This window comes from Prionailurus bengalensis, chromosome C1, assembly GCF_016509475.1.
Source record: "Prionailurus bengalensis isolate Pbe53 chromosome C1, Fcat_Pben_1.1_paternal_pri, whole genome shotgun sequence".
NCBI classification, from domain to species: domain Eukaryota; kingdom Metazoa; phylum Chordata; class Mammalia; order Carnivora; family Felidae; genus Prionailurus; species Prionailurus bengalensis.
In genome coordinates, this window is record NC_057345.1 from 215,597,295 (window position 1) to 215,618,982 (window position 21,688).

A 21,688-nucleotide genomic window follows, 5' to 3' on the forward strand; every position below is an offset into this window, starting at 1 on the left:
GGGCAGACAGGGGGGACAGAGGATCTGAAGCTGCTCTTGTGTTGACAGCAGCAAGCCTGTTGTGTGCGGCTTGAACTCATGAACCAAGAAATCATAACCTGAGCTGAAGTCTGATGCTCAACTGATTGGGCCACCCAGATGCCCCTTGCTGTGATATATTTGTTATAGTTAATAAACCAATCCTGATGCATCATTATTAGCTGAAGTCCATAGTTTATTCAGATATCCTTAGTTTTTCTGTTCCAGGATCCATCTAGGATACCACATTTGGTCACATATCTATAGGGTCCTCTTGGCTGTGATAGTTTCTCAGACTTCCCTGTTTTTTTTTTTTTTTTTTTTTTTTTTCAATTTTTTTTTTCAACGTTTATTTATTTTTGGGACAGAGAGAGACAGAGCATGAACGGGGGAGGGGCAGAGAGAGAGGGAGACACAGAATCGGAAACAGGCTCCAGGCTCTGAGCTGTCAGCCCAGAGCCCGACGCGGGGCTCGAACTCAAGGACCGCGAGATCGTGACCTGGCTGAAGTCGGACGCTTAACCGACTGCGCCACCCAGGCGCCCCTCAGACTTCCCTGTTTTTAATAGTCTTGGCAATTTTGAGGAGTTACTGGCTAAGTGTTTTTGTAGAGTGCCTCTGTTGGGATTTATCAGATGTTTTTCTCACAATTAGAGTGGGGTTAAGGGTTTTGGGGAGGAAGACCTCAGAGGTAAATTGCCATTTTTATCAGAGTATATTAAGAGCACGTATACTATCAGTGTGCTTTATCATTGTTAATGCTGACCTAGATATGCTTGATAGTATGGTTGACTTTGATTCCTTGTCAGGTTTGTCCACTGTAAAGTCACTCTTTAGGTCCCGTTGAGGACCTAAATTAAATTTTAGTTGATTTTTACTTAACTTGATAAGCCACGTGTGGCTAATGGGTACTGTTATATAAGACAGAACAGTTTTAGACAGTGTTCCTTGGTTTTATCTGAAACTTTAACTTTTTTTTTTTTTTTTTTAGATTTATTTTTAAGTAATCTCTACATGTAACATGGGGCTTGAACTCACAACCCTGAGATCAAAAGTTGCATGTTCTACTGACTGAAGCAGCCAGGCACCCCTAACATTTATTTTAATAGATTTAAAGAAAGATGACTTACAGGTGCCTGGCTGGCTCAGTTGGTGGAGCATGTAATTCTTAATCCCAGGGTTGTGAGTTCAAGCCCCATGTTAGGTGTAGAGATTACTTAAAAATAAAATGTTTTTTCTTTTTTTTTAACGTTGATTTATTTTTGAGACAGAGAGAGACAGAGCATAAGCAGGGGTGGGGTAGAGAGAGAGACACAGAATCCGAAGCAGGCTTCAGGCTCCGAGCTGTCAGCACAGAGCCTGATGCGGGGCTCGAACTCATGAGCTGTGAGATCATGACCTGAGCTGAAGTTAGACACTCAACTGACAGAGCCACCCAGGCGCCCCTAAAAATAAAAACTTTAAAAAAATGTGTAAAGAGAGATTATTTAATATAAAAGGAATAGAAAATGTTCGTCTTGGAATGCATTGCTCTTTGAGGGAGCCAGTCTATTTTTAGTAAGCTCAGTCTTTTTAAAATTCACCTTTTAAGTATAATTTACATAGAATAAAATGAAGATATTAAGTACACCCATATTAAATGTACATTTTGATGAGTTTTGACAAATGTATGTACTTGTATAACCATCACCACAATCAAAATGTGTAACATTTTCATCACCTGTAGAAGTTTCCTTCTACATTTTGCAGTCATTTTTCCTCCCCCACTGAATTAGTTTCTGTGACTGTAGATTAATTTTGCCTCTTCTAGGGTTTTGCATAAATGGAATTATTCAGTATATTTTCTTTTTTGGTCTGGCTTCTTTGGCTCAGTTCAGTGTCTGATTTCATTCATTCGTGTTGCTGCAGGTATCAGTCATTAGTTTTTTTAGTGCTGAGAATATTGGGTATGATTATTATAGTATTTGTTTATCCATTCAACTTTGAATGAACATTTGGGTTGTTTTTGCTTTGGGGCTGTTAGGAATAAAGCTGACCTTACTTTTATGGCTTGGGTAGTGATTCAGATTGTGCTGGATTACAGTGCTTATCACGACACTGTAAATTAGGGATTGAAATTTCTTTTAGGATGAGGAGAAAAGTCAGCAAAGCATCTATAATTTTTTTAAAGATATGCCACAAAAGGGTAATTAACATGGAAATAAATAGTATTTTGCAAGGTTTCATATATAATACGTGGTCCAGATAGATGTGCATAATTCTTTTGATCTTTGGTAATTTTCTGGGAAAAAGGTTCTTTGTTCCTTTTCCTAGGATTAACTGTTTAGTAATAAAGTAAATAATTGAAGCCTAATTTTGCTTTATGAAGTTTTGTCCTCAGTAAATGTGTTAATAGATCATGTTTTCAGAATTATTCAAAAACATTTGCTTGTTTAGGGGTGCTGGCTGGCTCAGTCAGTAGAGCATGGGACTCTTGATCTCAGGGTTGTAAGTTTGAGCCCCATGTTGGGTGTAGAGATTACTTAAAACCTTAAAAAAAATGTTTGCCTGCTTAAAACTGAAGATCAGATGGGTGCAAAGGGAATAGTGTTTTCTGCTATAATAGTTGAGAGAAGAGTTTCCTTTTATTTTTTCACACAATGTGTGTGTGTGTGTGTGTGTGTGTGTGTGTGTTTTAGTAATCTCTGTATCCAATGTAAGCCTTGAACTCACAATCCCAAGGTAAGAGTCACACTCTACTGACTGAGCCAGCCAGGCACCCTCTTAAAATTATTTTTTAAACTGAGTTAATGTTCAAGAGAATATTAACTTTCTATGACATTTATGTTGGGGTTGGGAAAATATTTCATAGAAACCAGGCAAACACTTCCTGTGAGAATTAAAATATATTTTGTCATAAAAGTAATTGAAGATTATTGTAAATTAGGAAAATAGGGATAAAATCCTTAATCTCATCTCACTAATTTTTCTTCATTTCTGTGTTCTTTTTGTCTTTTAATGACATATGAGTAATTATACTCTTGTGTGCAAACCTCATTGTACCTATATTATGTTGTGTGAATGTGCTGCTTTCATAAGATTGCTTCCTGTCTTTTATGAAGATAAGTGATGTGGTGTATGTGGTTCTCTCCTCATGTTTCCTTTTCATTGTTTTACTTAGCTTTAGCTTTTTTCTGAAGTTTGGGAAAAATACGCATTCTGAGACTTACCTATTTTAGCTTAGTGCTTGAGTCTTGCCTTATTTTATTTTATTTTTTAAACTTTTAAAGTAATCTTTGCCCCCAACATGGGGCTCAAAGTGATGACCCCGAGATCAAGAGTTGCATGCTCTACTGACTGAGGCAGGTGCTCCTAGTCTTGCTTCATTTTAATGTAGACTTGTTTTTGGTCTTAAGCAAATAATAGATGTGTAGATTATTATATCAGTATAGCAGTATAAGTTTTTTTAATCAAAAGTTTAAGTAGGGAATAAATTTAGTATTTGTTATCCGAATATTGGCCTTTATTTATTTTTTAAATGTTTAATTTATTTGAGAGAGAGAGTGAGCACAGGGGTGGGGCAGAGAGAGAGAATCCCAAGTAGGCTCCACACTGTCTGTACAGAGCCCGACATGGGGCTCCATCTCACAATCATGAGATCATGACCTGAGTCAAAATCAAGAGTTTTGAACACTTAACCGACTAAACCACCCAGGCGCCCCAGATGATTTGTATCTAAAATAGCTTTGCTTCGGGGTTCCTGGGTGGCTTAGTTGTTAGAGCATTCAATTCCTCATCTCTCAGGGTTGTTAAAGAGTCCCACGTTGGGTGTGGAAATTACTTTAAAAAAAAAAAAAAAAGCCATCTTAAGGGTGCCTGGCTGGCTCAGTTGGTAGAGCACGCAACTCTTGATTATGGGGTGGTGAGTTCAAGCCCCATGTTGGGCATAGAGCTTATTTAAAAAAATAAAATAGCTGAGCTTCATGTCCACTAAAAAAAATATATTTTAAAGTTTATTTATTTTGAGAGAGAGAGCAAGTGTGGAAGGGGCAGACAGAGGGAGAGACAGAATCCCAAGCCGACTTCACGCTGTTAGTGCAGAGCCCAATGCTGAGCTCAAATGTAAGGAACCATGAGATCATGACCTGAGCTAAGATCAAAATTTGGACGTTCAACCAACTGAGCCATCAGGTGCCCCTAAAATATTTTTAATTGGACTTTTTTTTTTAGTGAAACTATCTTACGGTTTATTTTAACCTTATTTATTTATTTACTTATTTATTTACCTTTTATTTTTAAGTAATGTCTACAGCCAACATGGGGCTCAAACTCACAACCCTGACATCAAGAGTTACGTGTTCCACTGACTGAGCCAGCCAGGTGCCCCCTATTTCAATGTTTTTTATATTGAGGTATAAAATATAGTAAGTAGGTGCACAAATCTGAAGTGTATAGTTGGAAGAAGTTTTACATATTATATACTTACGTAATCACCAGTTAGATCAATAGTGAACATTTCCAGCACCCCAGAAGGCTTCTTCTTCTCCTTCCTCCTCACTAGTTCTACTTTCCTGATGAGCACCTTTCTGACATCTGTCCCCTTTTGATTACTTATTGAACTTCTTTTCAAAGGAATCACACAGTATATATTCTTTGGTAGCTGGGTTCTTTGGTAATGGGTTCTTTTCTTTATTGATGAATGTTTCATTGTAGGAATATACTACAATTTAACTTATTTTGAAATAATTTCAAACTTACAGAAAAGTTGCCAAAAATTACTAAGATTTTTTAGTATGCCCTTCGTGTAGTTTGTTGTCACTAGTTTTTAACATTTTCTGTATTTATTTTATTCATTTCTTTCTCTTTTTCTTTCTTGTATGTGCATGTATGTATGTATATAATTCTTCACATAATTTGTAACATATAGCATTTTATATATGTTTTTTCCATTCCAGGGGCACCTGGGTGGCTCAGTCAGTTAAGCGTCTGACTCTTGATTTTGGCTCCAGTCATCATCTTAGGGCCATGATCTCATGGTTCATGAGTTTGAGCCTGGTGTCAGCTCTTTGCCGACAGTGCAGAGGCTGCTTAGGATTCTCTCTCTCCCTCTTTTTTTGCCCCTTTCCTGCTTGTATACTCTTTAAAAATAAATAAATAAACATTAAAAAAAAAGTTTTCCATTCCATTTGAGAGTTTGATACAGACCTCATGGTCCTTTTCCCATAAGCATTCCAATATTTTTTTAAAAATAAACTTATTTTTAAAATGTTTAGGTTTTAGAGAGAGAGTGTGAGCGGGAGAGGGGCAGAGAGAGAGGGAGACATAGAATCTGAAGCAGGCTCAGTACTGACAGCAGAGAGCCCGATCTGGGGCTCCAGCTCACGAACTGTGAGATTGTGACCTGAGCTAAAGTCTGATGCTTAACAGACTGAGTCACTCAGGCGCGCCTAATTTATTATTATTATTATTGTTGTTTTTTAAGTAAGCTCTGTATCCATCATAGGGTTTGAATTCATGACCCTGACATCAAGAGTCCCATGCTGCACTGACTGAGCCAGCAGCACCCCTTCAGTGTTATTTTCTAAGAATAAGAGCATTCTCCTACATAATCACAGTAAAAATTTCAGTCATAATTAACATTGATATGGTGCTACTACCTAACTCATTAACTTCTATTCAGATTATTACAGTTGTCTCTTTAATGTCTCTCTTTTTTTTAAAGTTCACTTGTTTTGGGAGAGAGCGAGCTTGTGTGCACTCACAAGTAGGGGAGGGACAGAGAAGGAGAGACAGAATCCCAAGCAGGCTTCATACCATCAGCACAGAGCTTGATGAGGGGCTCTAACTCACGAACTGTGAGATCATGACCTAAACTGGTATCAAGAGTCCATGCTTAACCAGCTGAGCCACCCAGGTGCTCCTCTTTAATATCTCTTATAGCTGGTTTAGGATGAAATTAAGAATCATACAGGCACCTGGTCTTTATATCTCTAAGTCTCCCTTAATCTGGGATGAATCTTCAGCTGTTTTTTTTTTTGTTTTTTTTTTTTTTTGGTATCTTATGACATTGGTATTTTTGGAGACTACAGTTGATTGGTTTTATGTCTATCAGTTCGGGTAGATCTGATGTTTTTTCAAGATTAGTTTCAGTTTATGCATTATTGTCAGGAATGTAAACATAAATAATGCTGTGTCCTTCTCAGTGCAACACATCAGGAGGCACATGGTGTCTGTTTGTTTGTCTCATTATTTTTGAGAGAGAGAGAGAGAGAGAGAGAGAGAGAGAGGGAGGGAGGGAGGGAGGCAGGCAGAGCACGTATGTGCCCCAGAGCAGGGGAGGGAGAGAGAGAGAGAGATAATCTTAAGCAGGTTCCATTCCCAGCCTGGAGCCTGACGCAGGGCTTGATCTCAGGACTGACTGTGAGATCTTGACCTGAGCTGGAATCAAGAGTTGGACGCTTAACTGACTGAGCCACCCAGGTGCCCCTGTTTGTCTCATTATTAATGATGTTACCTTTCTCAGTAACATAGCCAGAGGGAAGAGATGCATAGGGCAACGGAGCTGTGAGGAGGGGAAGAGCTTCAGTGCTCTGTCTGGCATACCACCCTCTCCTTGAAGCTCCACTGCAGTTTGTTTACCCATTCATCTGTTTGTGGTGATGAACACAGCAGCCAAATGTCAGTTTTTGGTAATTATGAATAAAGCTACTTTGAATATCTTGTCTTTGTCTTTTGGTAGAAATTTCCCTTGCATATATGTCTAGCAGTGGATTATGGGATCATGGGGTAGGCATATATTTAGATTTGATAGATATTGCCAAACTATTTTTGAAGTGGTTGAACTAATTTGCACTAATGGAGTTATTAATCTTGCGTTATCTTAATCCACATCTGGCTAAGGTAAAAATAGCTTGCTGTTGGAATGGGGACAGAACTATTCATTTATTTGGGACTGTGTATGTGAGGAGTGCTAGAAGAGTAGCTCTTTTTTCTACTCTTGGGAAAATGGAATTAAAGAAGTGTGGGGGCAGATTCAGTTCCTTGGTGTTCATTCTGTTAGTCTTTGTCAGACTATCTGTAGTACTGGCTGGAGTTCATTCCAGATTTGCCATAGTTTTTTCTGGGTAACTTTTACATATCCAGGAGATGGAGATTTGCATCAGCAGATAATATTTATAAGTAAAATTCAGGAGGTTTTAAAGGAGTATACGTTTTGAATTATTAGTAGCTGTAACTAATTGGTCTGTCAAGACTTCTGGAAGCAGGATCAGTTGAACTCTCTGCTGCTGTGCCGGATTCTGATTCTGCTTTTGCTTCTCCTTGCTGTGTTTCTCCAGTTAGAACTTCTTTACATAGATCTGCAGCTCCTTCATGTTGACAGTGACTATGCCCAGAAGTCGTCTGGCTTCTTGACATTGTGCCAGGTTGTGAGAAAATGGTAGACTTAGAGCTGAGGGACCAGGGTCTCCCTTTTCTTTGTTGCACATCCAATGGTAATATAGAGCTGGGTTGATTTCTTCTCTCTCCTCTCTTGAACATGCAGTCACATGCCCACAGAGTGATTGATGCGGTCCCAAAGAGGAGGTAAGGAACCCAGGAAGACAAAAAAATACATAGAGAAAATATTTATACTAGTAATCAGAGATAAGATAATTGCCAGTGGGGGCTAATTTAGCACAGAGTGTTTTTTGTTTTTTTGTTTCTTAATTTTCTTTTAGTGTTTATTTTTGAGAGAGAGAGAGAGTGAGTGAGTGTGTGAGTAGAGGAGGGGCAGAGAGAGAGGGAGACACAGAAACTGAAGCAGGCTCCAGGTTCTGAGCTGTCAGTACGTACAGAGCTCCACACGGGACTCAAACTCACAAACCACGAGATCATGACCTGAGCTGGAGTTGGATGTTTAACCTACTGAGCCACCCAAGTGACGCTAGCACAGAGTTTTTAGGATGTTGACAAAAAGGCCAGATTATTTTGCATTCATTGTCAAATATAGATTGCAGTTTATCAAACAAGACCGATTTCCTAGTATTAGAAGGAATGTATTACTTATTCACTTGTAAGGCATTTTGATTAATGGACAAGGTCTGAAATTTTGGTTATATAGGAGTGTTTTATCAGCTGTTTTTAAGTCAGCTCTGAAAATTTGAGGGTAGGCCGATGTCTGAGTTCCTTATCTCAGAATTGGAGTAGCCAAAGGAGAGAAACCGCTAGAGCCTTACCATCTATCTGTGCTGTCATAGTTGCTTTCGGCACGAGAAAGATAGGCTTATAGGGTGGTCTCTGAACTAACAGTATTTTTGCACATATTCCATAAGAAGCACTTTATGCCATTATATCCATTTTATGTCTTTTTCTGAATCCTTCCTGCAAGATTTGGGTGCTTTTATATTTCAGAGATGCTAGGACCAGGACTCGGACCAGGACTCGTTCTCAGAATTCTCCACTGTGCTGTGTGTTACTGTCATCCTTGGTCATGAGATGAATGAGGATCCCTCTGTTTATTCATCCTTTTGTTGTATCATCTTCATAACCATGGAGTTTCTTTTACTGTTGACCCAGTCTTCTGGTTCTATTTCAAGAACTATTACTGGGGTCTCTGTAATTTTTGTGTGTTAAACCTTTTCATATGTTAAATTGTTCATAGGATGTTTTTCGGCATTATTAAGGTAACTGAAGTCTATTGTGCCCTGATAATTTTACCTTCTCTTTAGCCCTCTGAGGTTACCAGAACATTTCCCTGTATGGTTGTAGATATGTCGGTTGTTGGTAGGCAGAATCAGGAATTTTATCATTTTATCTCCTTCCATTTATGGCCTGTTCTGTTCCTTGACTAGGGTGACCATTCAACCTGGTTTGTTTCTGTCGTCTCTGTGCAATTATTTATACACCGCTTGCAGATACTATTTTCTGGTGTGTATGTGGGGCTCAAACTCATGACCTTGATATCAAGAGTCACATGCTCTACCAACTGAGCCAGTCAGGTATCCCCCTCACGTTTCTATAACTGCTTTTCAGGTCACTAGTGACTTCATTGTGGAAGCCAGTGAAGACTTTTCAATCTTTACCTTTTTTGACTTCAGTGTTTGAAACTTTTGAGTTTTTCCATTAAAAAAATTGTGCCTGTACTATCTTTGTTGTATACGTAAGTTAGAAACTTAATAGGAAAAGGATTATCCATAATTCTACCATTCAGAAGTAAATATTAATAACGTGGGGCATATTTATGTATACTCACTAAGAATATATTTTAGAATGTGTTGAATGTAATGATTCTCTGTGCTCTGTAACCTGCCTTAAACATTTAATATGTTGGTGACCTCTTTTTATGTCTGTGAATGTAGTTATTATTTATTATCATCACCTTTTTCTCTATAGTTATATAGGTCTGGCTTCCACAATATCTGCTGAATTTCTCACACCTCTCCTTACCTTTTAGCTTTTTTTTTTTTTTTTTTTTTTTTTAGAGAGGCAGAGAGAGAGCGGGGGGGGGGGGGGGGGGAGAATCCCAAGCAGACTCCATGCTTCCAGTGCGGAGCCCGGTGCAGGGCTTGATCTCATGAGATAATGATCTGAGCCAAAACCAAGAGCCAGATGCCCAACCAACTGAGCCACCCAGGCATCCTTACGTTAGCTCTTGCTAATTCATTCTCCTCCTGGCATCTTGAATGATCTTCCTGAAGTGCAGATTTCATTCTAGACATTTTCTTGCCCTGATCTTTTTATAGCCTTTCATTGCCCTTGGGATATAAAATACAAAGTCTTCTATGATATGGGCACTATTTTACCAATCTTCATTTTAGTTTTTAGCCTTATTGAACAAATGGATAATCTTCCCCAAAGATCCTGGCTCTTTCTCCTTTCTGTTATAGATACAGTGAATGTGGAGAAAGTGAGGGTCCATGATAGGGTGAAAGGTTAGTGTTAGAGATTTTTAACTGCGCAGTCTTTCTCTTCCTGCCAGTATCCTCCCGCATGGTGTTTGCTGGGCTTTGTTCTTGTCCCTTGAGCTTGTTCCTGTTTGATTTCTGCTTTGGGATAGTTTCATTCAATTTTGGTTGCAGTTGTGTAGATTTACTTCCAAATCTGTTTTCTCATCCCCATCTTGACTCTACCCTAGAGTTCAAGGTCCATATTAATGGTCTTTTGGAGTTTTTACTTAGGTGCATTCATTTTGATCAAAACTATAAGTCTTTGCTCCCAGGTTTTCTTTTCCATTTTCTTTTTGCTTTCAAGTTATATATACTGATTCAAAAAGCACTGCCATCTCAGTATTGAATCCTATAGGTTCCATTCCATTTCTGCATCTTTTTTTGTTTTTTTTGAGTTAATTTATTTTTGAGAGAGTGCGTGAGTGGCAGAGGGGCAGGGAGGGAGGGGGAGAATCCCAAGTAGGCTCCACGCGCAGTGCAGAGACTTGACACCAGGCGATCCTACGACTGTGAGATCATTATATGAGCTGGTACCAAGAGTCAGATGCTTAACCAACTGAGCCACCCAGGTGCCCCCATTTCTGCATCTTATGTTTACATTTTCCTTTCCAGAGAGAGTAGTGCTGCTTCTACTTAGGAAATGGAGTAGATACTTGAATGGATCCTTGGTTTTATGCAGGCCATTGTAAGGGAGGTAGAGCAAGGCAGTCCTTCTGGGGCAAAGGAATGGCATGAACAGAAGCACAGAAGGACAATGAGGACAATGCAGTGGAGAATAGAAAGTTCTCATTTGGCCTTGAGTTTGGAGGTGAAACCATAGGAGGTTGAGTTGAGGAGAGGGGTATAGATTATCAGGTTGGTGGTGACCTGAAATACCAGTTTTGACCCTACATGGTAGGTTTAATTGACTCTTTTACAGAGGGGTAGGCATGACCAGAGTTGTGCTTTAGGAAGATTGATGTTGTTAGATGTCAGTAGTTAGAGGGTGATTCAGGGAAGCAAGTTGGAAACTTTATTGTAATAATCCAAACATGAGTTAACAAAGGTTTAATTATAATGAGAGGAGAATGCAAGAAGAATCTTGAAGGAGGAACTGATTGAATTTGAGACAGGCAATGAGGAAGAAGGAGCTGCAGATGATTCTGGGTTTTTGAGTCTGGCTGACTATTGGACTGTGAAAAAAAATGATATCTTGATCTGTTGTTGAGGTAGATATATAGGAGGAGCAGGCAGCTGGAAATGCCATATAGGTCATGGGTGAAAAAAAAATCTGTTATTCACAGCAGGGCTGGGACCCTTCCCAAGGGAAGCAGTTTGGAAATTTGTGGGAGAAGTTTTTATTGCTCTTTTTACAGTCACCCCCCCCCCCATGTGTTCCTTGCTACCCCTGTGATTTGGTAGAGTTCTACCCTAAGTGCTAGTAGAGAACACCGCTGTAGACAACAGAAGGTTCAAGGCAATACCTATACAGTTTGTAGTTAAATAAACCATGGGTATGCTCAGGGAAGTTAGAAACTTTGGGGGAATGGCAGCTAAATAGGAAGGAAATGAAGATAGGAAAGCAGTACCAGTACAGCGCTGGTCATGGAGGAAAGAAGAGGGGATAGTTTCAAGAAAACGCAGTCTAGAGAGACAGAAGAACATGGTGGGAGCACAGCATCCAGAGTCTGGTCCAAATCTTGACTTGCTCTAAAAATTCAGAGCTGTTTTCTAAGGATCACAAGCCTGGAGCTTTGCATTGACAACATTTAGCTCACGGCGAAGCCTGTGTCATTTCAGTACCTCACTGCATCTTAGAAAGGATACTTGAGAAATAGGCTCAGTTTCCATTCTAATATATAATTCAGGGGCATTGGGTAAGAGAGTCTCTCTGTTAGATACATAAAAAATCAGGACTGAGCTCATTTAAATCGATTTTGGAAGGAGCAATTTGAGGTGGGGACTTGAGAATTAGAGATTACAGTACTGTAAGAATTAAATGAGATTTCTTCAGCAGACATGGCTCTTAGATTTCCTGCTTCAATTCATAAAAGAGAGCCTGAGTACAGTATCATTCTGAGTAATGTAGATCTCTTTAGCTGATAATTAAATCACTTGGATGATTATTCTTAAGTTCTTAAGAATTCTTCAGAAATCTTTACATTGGGAAGTAATCTTTGCATGGAAACCATGTTATAAATTGGTAATTAGGTTTCCAGCTCAGGGCGTTAAAGAAACTAAGCTTTTAATGTTTGTGTAGTATGGTAGTTGGGCACTACCTGAAATGTTTGTAGGTAGAAAGATAAAGGGGACTGGAACAGGATTTCCTTGCCTGCTCCTGGGTTTTGTCTTGGAATTCAAGACTGCTCCTGGCAGTTATACAGGTTATGCGTTCAACTCCAGGGCCTCCATTTGCATCCTTTGCTGTGATGGTATCCTTGGAGTTTTGTGCTTCCAAGACCTGTGTGGCCTTAAGGTAGTAATTTAAGGGGGTAGGGGGATTTAAATCTCTAAATGATTTTAATATTTGCATAGCTGTCAAATAATTCAGTTTTTAATTGAGAGTCATTTGCCTTATAAATTCAGCCTGGTTCAAATCTTTTTTTTTTTTATTCTTTAATTTTAATTTATTTTTATTATTTATTTATTTATTTATTAAAAAAATTTTTTTTTCAACGTTTATTTATTTTTGGGACAGAGAGAGACAGAGCATGAACGGGGGAGGGGCAGAGAGAGAGGGAGACACAGAATCGGAAACAGGCTCCAGGCTCTGAGCCGTCAGCCCAGAGCCTGACGCGGGGCCCGAACTCACGGACCGCGAGATCGTGACCTGAGCTGAAGTCGGACGCTTAACTGACTGCGCCACCCAGGCGCCCCTGATTTTAATTTTTTTATTAAAAAAATTTTTTTTAATGTTTGTTTATTTTTTAGAGAGAGAGAAAGAGAGAGACAGAGCACAAGCAGGGGAGGGCAGAGAGAGAGGGAGACACAGAAACCGAAGCAGGCTCCAGGCTCTGAGCTGTCGGCACAGAGCCCGATGTGGGGTCCAACTCATGAACCATGAGATCATGTCCTGAGCCGAAGCCAGACGCCCAACTGAGTGAGCCACCCAGGCGCCCCTATTTGTTCTTTTTTTAAAATTTAATTAATTTTTTAAATTTACATCCAAATTAGCATATTGTGTAACAATGACTTCACGAGTAGATACCTTAATGCCCCTTACCCATTTAGCCCATCCTTCCTCCCACACCCCCTCTGGTAACCCTCAGTTTGTTCTCCATATTTATGAGTCTCTTCTGTTTTGTCCCCCTCCCTGTTTTTATATTATTTTTGCTTCCCTTCCCTTATGTTCATCTGTTTTGTCTCTTAAAGTCCTCATATGAATGAAGTCAAATGATATTTGTTTTTCTCTGACTGACTAATCTCACTTAGCATAATACCCTCCAGTTCCACCCACGTAGTTGCCAGTGGCAAGGTTTCATTCTTTTTGATTGCCGAGTTATACTCCACTGTGTATGTGTGTATATATGTGTGTGTATATACATATATACATATATATATGTATATACATATGTGTATATGTATATGTATATACATATGTATATACATCTTCTTTATCCATTCATCCATCGATGGACATTTGGGCTCTTTCCATACTTTGGCTATTGTTGATAGTGCTGCTATAAACATGGGGGTGCATGTGTCCCTTCGAAACAGCACACCTGTATCCTGTGGATAAATGCCTAGTAGTGCAATTGCTGGGTCGTAGGGTAGTTCTATTTTTGGTTTTTTGAGGAAGCTCCATCCTGTTTTCCAGAGTGGCTGCACCAGCTTGCATTCCCCCAGTCTGGTTCAAATCTTGACTTGCTTTATAAATTAAGAGCTGTTTTCTGATGGTCAAGGTGCCCCAGGGGTTTGAGTATAAAACAATTGGCTGGATGGGGTTTAAAATGGTAGTAAAAACACTCCTTCAAGATGTTTTTTATTACAGTAAAGTCTTATAGTTGATGTAGTCTCTGCATGTCTGTTTATTAGTCAAGTAGGTCCACATAGGTTTTAAAGGCACACTGATTTATGCCAAGTATGGTCACAGGGATGATTTGTAAGCAGCATATCTGTGTTAATTTACAGTGGGCACCTTACTTGGGGTCTGATCATCATAACCTTGACAAGTCATTTCAGTTGGAATGGAATCTAATGGAATCTAACATGTATCAGTTGGGAGATTCTTTATTTTATGTATTACTAAGGAAGAAATCATCCTGTGAAGTAAACTCTGCTAGAGTTTTTTAATTACTTAAAATTTGTATTTTACATTTTTTTCCCTTCAGTGGTCTGCAAGGGGCGCCTGGGTGGCTCAGTCGGTTAAGTGACCAGCTTTTGATTTTGGCTCAGATCATGAGCTCTCATACATTAAAAAAAAAAAAAATTTTTTTTAGTTTATTTATTTATTTACTTATTTAGAGAGAGTGCACAAGTGGGGAAGAGGCTGACAAGGAGAGACAGAATCCCTCACAGGCTCTGTGCCATCAGCACATCAAGAATCAGGTGCTTGACTTACTGCATCACCCAGGCACCCCTTTTTATTTTACATTAAAAATAAATGTTTCTTTTAAGGGAGAGGGAAAGAAGGATGGTGGGAGAGGGGGAGAGGTAGAGAGAGAGGGAGAGAGTGTCAGCACGGAGCCCGATGTGGGTCTCCATCCCACAACCTCGGGATCATGACCTTAACTGAAATCAGGAGTTGGACGCCTGACTGAGCCAGCGAGGAGCCCCTTATTTTACATTAAAAAACAATTTTTTTTAAAGTTTGTTTACTTTTTGAGAGAGTGCGTGTGAGGTGAGCGGGAGGGGGCAGAGAGAGAGAGAGAGAGAGAGAGAGAGAGAATCCCAAGAAGGCTCTGTACTGTCAGTGTAGAGCTTGACTTGGGGCTCGATCTCAGGAACCTGTGAGATCATGGTCTGAGCCAAAATCAAGAGTTGGTCGCTTAACTGACTAAGCCACTCAGTTACCCCTTATGTATTGTATTCTTGAATCACTAGTTGCTTAAGAGGTGGGGCGGGCTCTAAGTTGACCTCAGCTTAAGTCTGGTGTATAAGCTTGCCTGGTCAGGTAGCAGAGAACAGGGTTAAATTAAGTTAGAATACGGACATCTTGGAACCCTCAGGGTTGAAATCGGGCTGGAAATACCTTCCAGGAGGGGGACAGATAAGTTATTATTTATTTATTATTTTTATTTTTTAAATGTTAATTTGAGAGCACGCACAAGTAGGAGGAGGGGCAGAGAGAGAGAATCTCAAGCAGGTTCTCATGAAGCGTGAGATCATGACCTGAGCCAAAATCAAGAGTCAGCTGCTCAGTTGACTGAGCCATCCAGATGCCCCTATTTTTTTTTTTTTAATTTTATTTTTTCCCCCCACCCACTGAGCTTCTTCCCTTTTTTTCTTTCCTTTTATTTTTTTCCCCACAGGGCAGATAAATTAATAGCTGATCATAGACATTAACGTACTTTTACTTTGCCTTTTTTGCATTTTTGACCAATTTCTGGTTAATATTTTTAAGCCATCTTTCACTCAACATGGGACTTGAACCTATAACTCCAAGATCAAAGTTGAATGCTCTACCAACAGGTGTCCTGAGGCATATTTTTCCAGTTAACTTTTTTTTAGATCTTCTAAACATAAACAAAAGTCAGGGTGATGTGAATTTATCTTGGAGATATTTACAGTATATTTACAATGTTTACAGTATTTTCCATTTTTAAGCTCTGATATCCTCCACCCCCCCCGCCCCATATTTGAGATGTAGTTGACATATAGCATTGTGTAAGTTTAAAGTATATAGTGTGTTGATTTGATACATTTATATATTGCAAAATGATTACCACCATTGCATCAAGCTAACACCTCATTCCAGCACGTAATGGCTATTTCTTTTTTGTAGTGAGAAAATTTAAGGTCTAATCTCTTAGTAACTTTCAAGTACATAATATGGTATTATTAGCTATAGTCACCTTGCTGTGCATTAGGTCCCCAGAACTTGTTAATGTTGTAACTAGAACTTTGTACCCTTTGACCAGATATCTCCCCGTTTCCCCCACCGCCCAGCTCCTGGTGACCACCATTCACTCTTGGTTTCTCTGAGTACTCATTGGCACTTTTAGATTCCATACACAAGAAGTACCCTACAGCATTTGGCTTTCCCTGTTTGACTTACTTCACTTTAAGCTCTGATATTTTAAAACGGCTTTTGAAAGGTCACTCATGAAATTGATGGTTCAAGACAGTGTTTTAAAATAATCACTAGCGTGTAAAGTGCTCAGCAGAAAGTGGGGGAGAGTTGTAGTGGAAGCTGTGAGATAGGAAAGGGGGGGTGCTTATTTTAAGAATCTTGAATATAGCTCATGGTTGGTTATGGGAGAGTCATTGCAAGGGAGTGATATAAATTAAAATGTAAATCTGTTACCTTTCATTCACTCCCTATTGCTCAGTGGCTGAAGGAGAAAGTCCTTAATTTGGTCCCTGGTGCCCTGTGTGGTCTGCATCCACCCATCTCATGGGCTTCATCTTCATACCGTGTCTCCTTTTCCCACATAAGATGTGAATTGAAATGTGAGGTAGATTTGTTAATTTCACATTGCCTGCTAGATTGTTGTAAACACGGATTAAAACCCATTCTGATAGCTGCCCGGGAATGAATAAAACACCCTAGCTAGACTTTCTGGGCTGGAATTCTGCATTTGCTCTTGACTAACTGTATGGAGATATTTTTCTCTTTAACAGGTTTCTCCACATATAAAAATCTATTGTAAAAATACGGAAAATAATGGCAGCGGAAACGCAGACACTGAACTTTGGGCCTGAATGGTGAGTTTTCAGAATTTCATCCTGCTTGATATTGGATGTACTACTAGTACAGTAGTAAGGTATTTTTACAGATGTTGGGTGGTTTATAAATGTACATGTTTTTGAGATTTTGATTTATGTGCCTAGTTGAAAACAGTGTAGCTTGTCTAGGAATAAATTCTGTTTGGTCAATGACTGCATTCTATATTTAAAAAACTTTTCTTGGTCTGGTTAGGTAATAATGAAATTTTCTTGGTCTGGTTTTGTAATGATAATGGACTCCCTGCAGTCCCACCACCCTAGCAAATTACTTGCTTTTTGTTTCAGTCCTTGTCTAGGTACATATAAAATTTTACATGTAATTGTAATCTTTTTATCTGTATGTTTTCTGCTACAATACTGTTTTGTAAGTGCTACTCCTAGACTTCTTTGAAAACATACTTTTATTGAATTACTGTTTGAATTTTTTTATTGATGGGCTAGGCAGGTGGTCCAGAATTATACTGGTTATTAACTGTAGCCCATCTAAGATTGGGATAGCATTTGCCATAATAACAATTAATTGACCTTTGAGTCTCTTACAGATGTGTTTGGACCCTGAATATGGAATTCTTATGGAATTTTGAGATCCATCACATTGTAGTGTGACTTTTTCCCCCTCTTCCTTTCCCCCAGTGTTGGTGATTGAAGATCCTCTCGTCAGTGGCATGAATAGTTCCTTTTTCTTTTCAAACCTTGAACCAGAGGCAGTATATAGTAGATAAATTGGAATAGTGTTTTAAATATTCTTGATTGTTTAGGTGGTGGTGGTTTGAAAAGTGATGCAGACTTCTGTAGTAACTCCCTATTTGAGGACACATATTAACTTATTTTATGCATTTCTTTTTATATGTAATTCCTAAATTTTCTCGGCCCTTTTAGTTAGCATTTGGAGACTGAGGAGAAATCTCTACTTGAAATTCTAAGAACTGATGCAAGTTCTATACCTTGATAATTTATTTTGGAAATGTTGACCTAAGTAATGCTGTACCTGTTTTAGTTTTTAGTTTATATTTAAAAAATAAGTTTCTTATTATTGAATCAATATGTTTCTAAAGAAATTAGAAATTACAAGTAAGCCATGGTTTACCATCCATGATAACCACTGTAAATAGGTTTATCTCTCCAGGTGGTTCTGTGTATGCTTATTTGCGTGTGTGTACATTTATTTTCACGAAAATGGGATCATACTGTACATTCAACTTTGTAACCTGCTTTTAAAAAATAACCACATCAAAAGTATCTTTTTTTTCAATAAATGTTTTCTATCATCTTAAATGGTTGCATTGTATGATGTACCATCGTTTATTTAACTAGACTTGTAGATGTAGCATACATAGGCCGTTCTCAGTTTTCCATTATTACAAAAATATTTTTGATGAACATTCTCATAGTTACATCTTTATTCACATTTTATTAACTTCCTTTATATGGTGGATTTAAATCCATATAGCTCATTTTGTAAACCATTTTGTGTGTGACTCTTCTGCCTTTATCTAGAATTTGTAACTGCTTCTCTTTTGTATTTACATGTGTTTCTTTCATTGTAAAAACATGATTAAAATTGTCAGCTAATTTAAGGAAGTTGTCCCCTACCCCCTCTGTCCCATCATCTATTAAGAAAAAGAGACAACACCAGGAATTTAGCCTAAACAAAAGAAAAAAACTACTGGAGATGTTCTAGAGTCAGTACACATTTAGCTGGATGCTGTATACCATGGGTTGACAAACTATGGCCCGTGGAAGTATAAATAAAGTTTTTTTGAATAAAATTTTATCGGAACACAGATACACCTGTTTGTTTCCATATTATCAGGCTGTTTTCATACTACAGTGGCAAGGTTGACTGGTTACAAGAGGGGCCATCTGACTCAAAAAGTTTATTTACTCTCTGGCCTTCTACAGAGAAAAGTTTTCTGGCCCCTGCCCTAAATCATGGGTTCCCAAAGTCATTTCAGTGTGTCAGTCCATTAGTCAGTGACCCAGTCCATCAACAGCATGGTACACATTTTTTCAGTGATGCTCAGAAGTCATGTTTGATGGTGTTTTGTTTGATCAGCCCAGTGCTTTATACCAAATTTGAATTGAAGTAACTTTAGTAGGAGACAGTTACCAGTCTCCTGCTTAAACAGTAGCTTTACCTAATTGTCACCCTTCAGGCATCATTATTAGAGCCTAGGAGCCTTCCCTTAGTCATATGAAATGCATATAAACTGAGGAGTGGGGGTCTAAGTAGGCACACTGCCTTTTTTTTGTTTTACCAGCTATGAAAATTCCTTTTGGCTGGGGCGCCTGGGTGGCTCAATCAGTTGAGCGTCCGACTTCGGCTCAGGTCATGATCTCACGGTCTGTGAGTTTGAGCCCCGCGTCGGGCTCTGTGCTGACAGCTCAGAGCCTGGAGCTGCTTTGGATTCTGTGTCTCCCTCTCTCTCTGCCCCTCCCCCGCTCATGCTCGGTCTGTCTCAAAAATAAATAAACATTAAAAAAAACAAAAAGAAAATTCCTTTTGGCAAAGGGAATATATGAGAACCTTAAGGAACTCTGGTAACTCTGAACTAGAAAACTGCAGTATAAATAGAAGCTGCTACTGTGCTTTTCTGCATGTAACATTACATTTGTTGTGAAACTTGAGGCAAGGAGCTGGGTCCAGAATACTTTAGAATCAAAGTTTAGAGTGATTGCATTCAGTCAGTGTGTAACTCTGAACCATACAGAAACATTTAGTTATACTTCATTTCCTAAGATCATAATTTTTATTACGATGTAAAATATAAATGTTCAATGAAAGACGGAGAAAATGAAGAGATGTACTTGGGATAGTAGTGACGATGGGAGAGTGTTGACAGTTGTGGAGACAGACTACGGGTGACTGTATACATGGACTTGTTAAGGTAGGTCTGTGGAGTCATTAGGTCTTAGCTTATCTCTGTATTTGGGATAAAGGTATGTATTATATAATCACCAAAGCAATTCAAAAGGGTGTGATAGATTTAATGGAGCACATTGTTTTTAGGAATAAAACCATTGTTTTTACTCAGATGTTGCCACCTTAGACCTCTCCTGACTATCTATATATAATGTCTTCCTCTTATTCCCTATCTTCTCTGCTTATTTTTTTCTTCATGACCTATATCCAAATAGAACATGGTAAACATTTTATTCACTTATTCTCTTTATTATTTATATTCCATTCTCCAGCTCCCACTAGACTGTGAGCTCCACTGAGGGCAAGTACTTTGGTCTCAATTTTTGTATACTTTGTTCACTGCTGTATCTCCAGTGCCTGCAAGTGATAGGTACACAATAAATATTTGTTAAATGAGTGAATGAATTGTTGGAAAGTAAAGTTGTTTTTAATGTTTTTCTATTATAAATATGTGTATACAGCCTTCAACAGTTTTGTTTGTGTTGCTGCTTATTTATTTTGGAATAATTCCCTGGAAGTAGAGTTATTAAATCAGTTTCATTTTTAAGGCTTTGGATGATGTACGGACAGATTGACCACCAGAAAGGTTGTGTTAGTTTAGTTCCCATCCCCTGCCTGTTTGCTTTACCCTTGACCAAACACTAAGTACTACCTTAAGAAAAACAATTTTTTTTGGTTTTAAATCTGGTAGGTTTAGGTTTTTTGAAATTTTTTGTTAGTTTCAGTAACAAGGTAATTCACGCTTGTTCCAGAAAACCTTGGAGGAAACAGTAGTACAAAAAGAAAAAGAAAAGATCCAAGTTATCCTTAATCCTGCCATCCAAAGAACCATCGCTAACATTTGGTTTGCTTCCTCCCATTTTTCTTCTTCTTTTTTTTTTTTTGCAAAATTATGTATACTTAAAGACATTTTTAAAAAAACCCAAATTCATTATACTTGTTTTATTTATATATGTTTATATATATATAAATACATATATTGGATTGAAAATAGATAAATGTAGATGATTAAGGAATTTATCATTGGGGGAATGATTGCAGATAGTTAGTCGTCTTTATGGGGAAGGAGCCAAGGAATTGCCTTTAGGTTTTCTTGTATCTCATTACATGGTCTTAAGGAAGTTTTCCCAAGTGTTTCCTTGCAAGAAAATGAGGTATTTGTTTCCCCTAAAGCACTTTGTTTATAACTGTTGAAATAGTTACGACTTTGTGTTGTGTTTCTATGTGTTTTCCTTACTCAGAAGAGAACAGAAGAACGGCACTGTATTACTCAGTTTTGGTAAGCACATGTTTAGCCTAGCTTACTGGACATAGGCACTTAGTAAATGTTGGATGAAGGCATTCAAGTCTCAAAGGGGTGGGGAGAAATGGAGGCAAAGAAGGGAAACCTGAGGTTGCTGGGTTATTAGCCATCATCTTTGTGGGAGATGAGCGAAATTCTGGAGGATGGGATGCATTAATCATCCCAGTTTTCAAAAAGAGTAAAAGACATCTATGCAGTCTGAAGGGATAGTAATTCGATGTTATCCAGGAGTGTATTTTAGAAGAGAATGTTAAGATTTGTTTAGAAGACATTTCTCACCTGCCTCCTATATTCTGTGCCTTGGATTAGGTGCTGACGCAACAAACATGAAAGGACATGGTACCTACTTTTGGATTACTTATTTCTTTTCATCTTAAATACTACCGTGTGCCCATTTGCTCAAGCCGGAAGTCTTGGAGTTTTCTGGATATTTGGTTTCTTTTACTTCTGTATCTCTACATCTAGTTCATCACAGTGTTGTGTCAATTTTGTCTCCAACATATCTCTTGAAATCTGTTCATTTCTGTTTATTGCCATCACCCCAGTATAAGCCACCACCATCTCTGACATAAACCATTGCAGCAGTGGCCTGATGTTTTCGGGCTTTCATTCTTCTTATGGTTCTCCCTACAGCATCCAGAATAATCTTAAGATATAACTTGGGTCAAGTTT

At 38.6% G+C, this 21,688-nt stretch overlaps 1 protein-coding gene across 5 annotated transcripts in view; it reads left to right on the forward strand.

Moving 5' to 3' along the window:
• The window catches only part of GIGYF2 (GRB10 interacting GYF protein 2), a 144,763-nt gene that overhangs the window by 15,166 nt on the left and 107,909 nt on the right, over positions 1–21,688 (forward strand). For all 5 annotated transcript variants that reach the window (XM_043578187.1, XM_043578189.1, XM_043578185.1 and 2 more), the window contains one exon: positions 16,686–16,769. In XM_043578187.1, coding sequence (XP_043434122.1) covers positions 16,729–16,769 — 41 coding nt within the window. In that variant the 5' untranslated portion in view covers positions 16,686–16,728. The remainder of the gene's footprint in view (positions 1–16,685; positions 16,770–21,688) is intronic.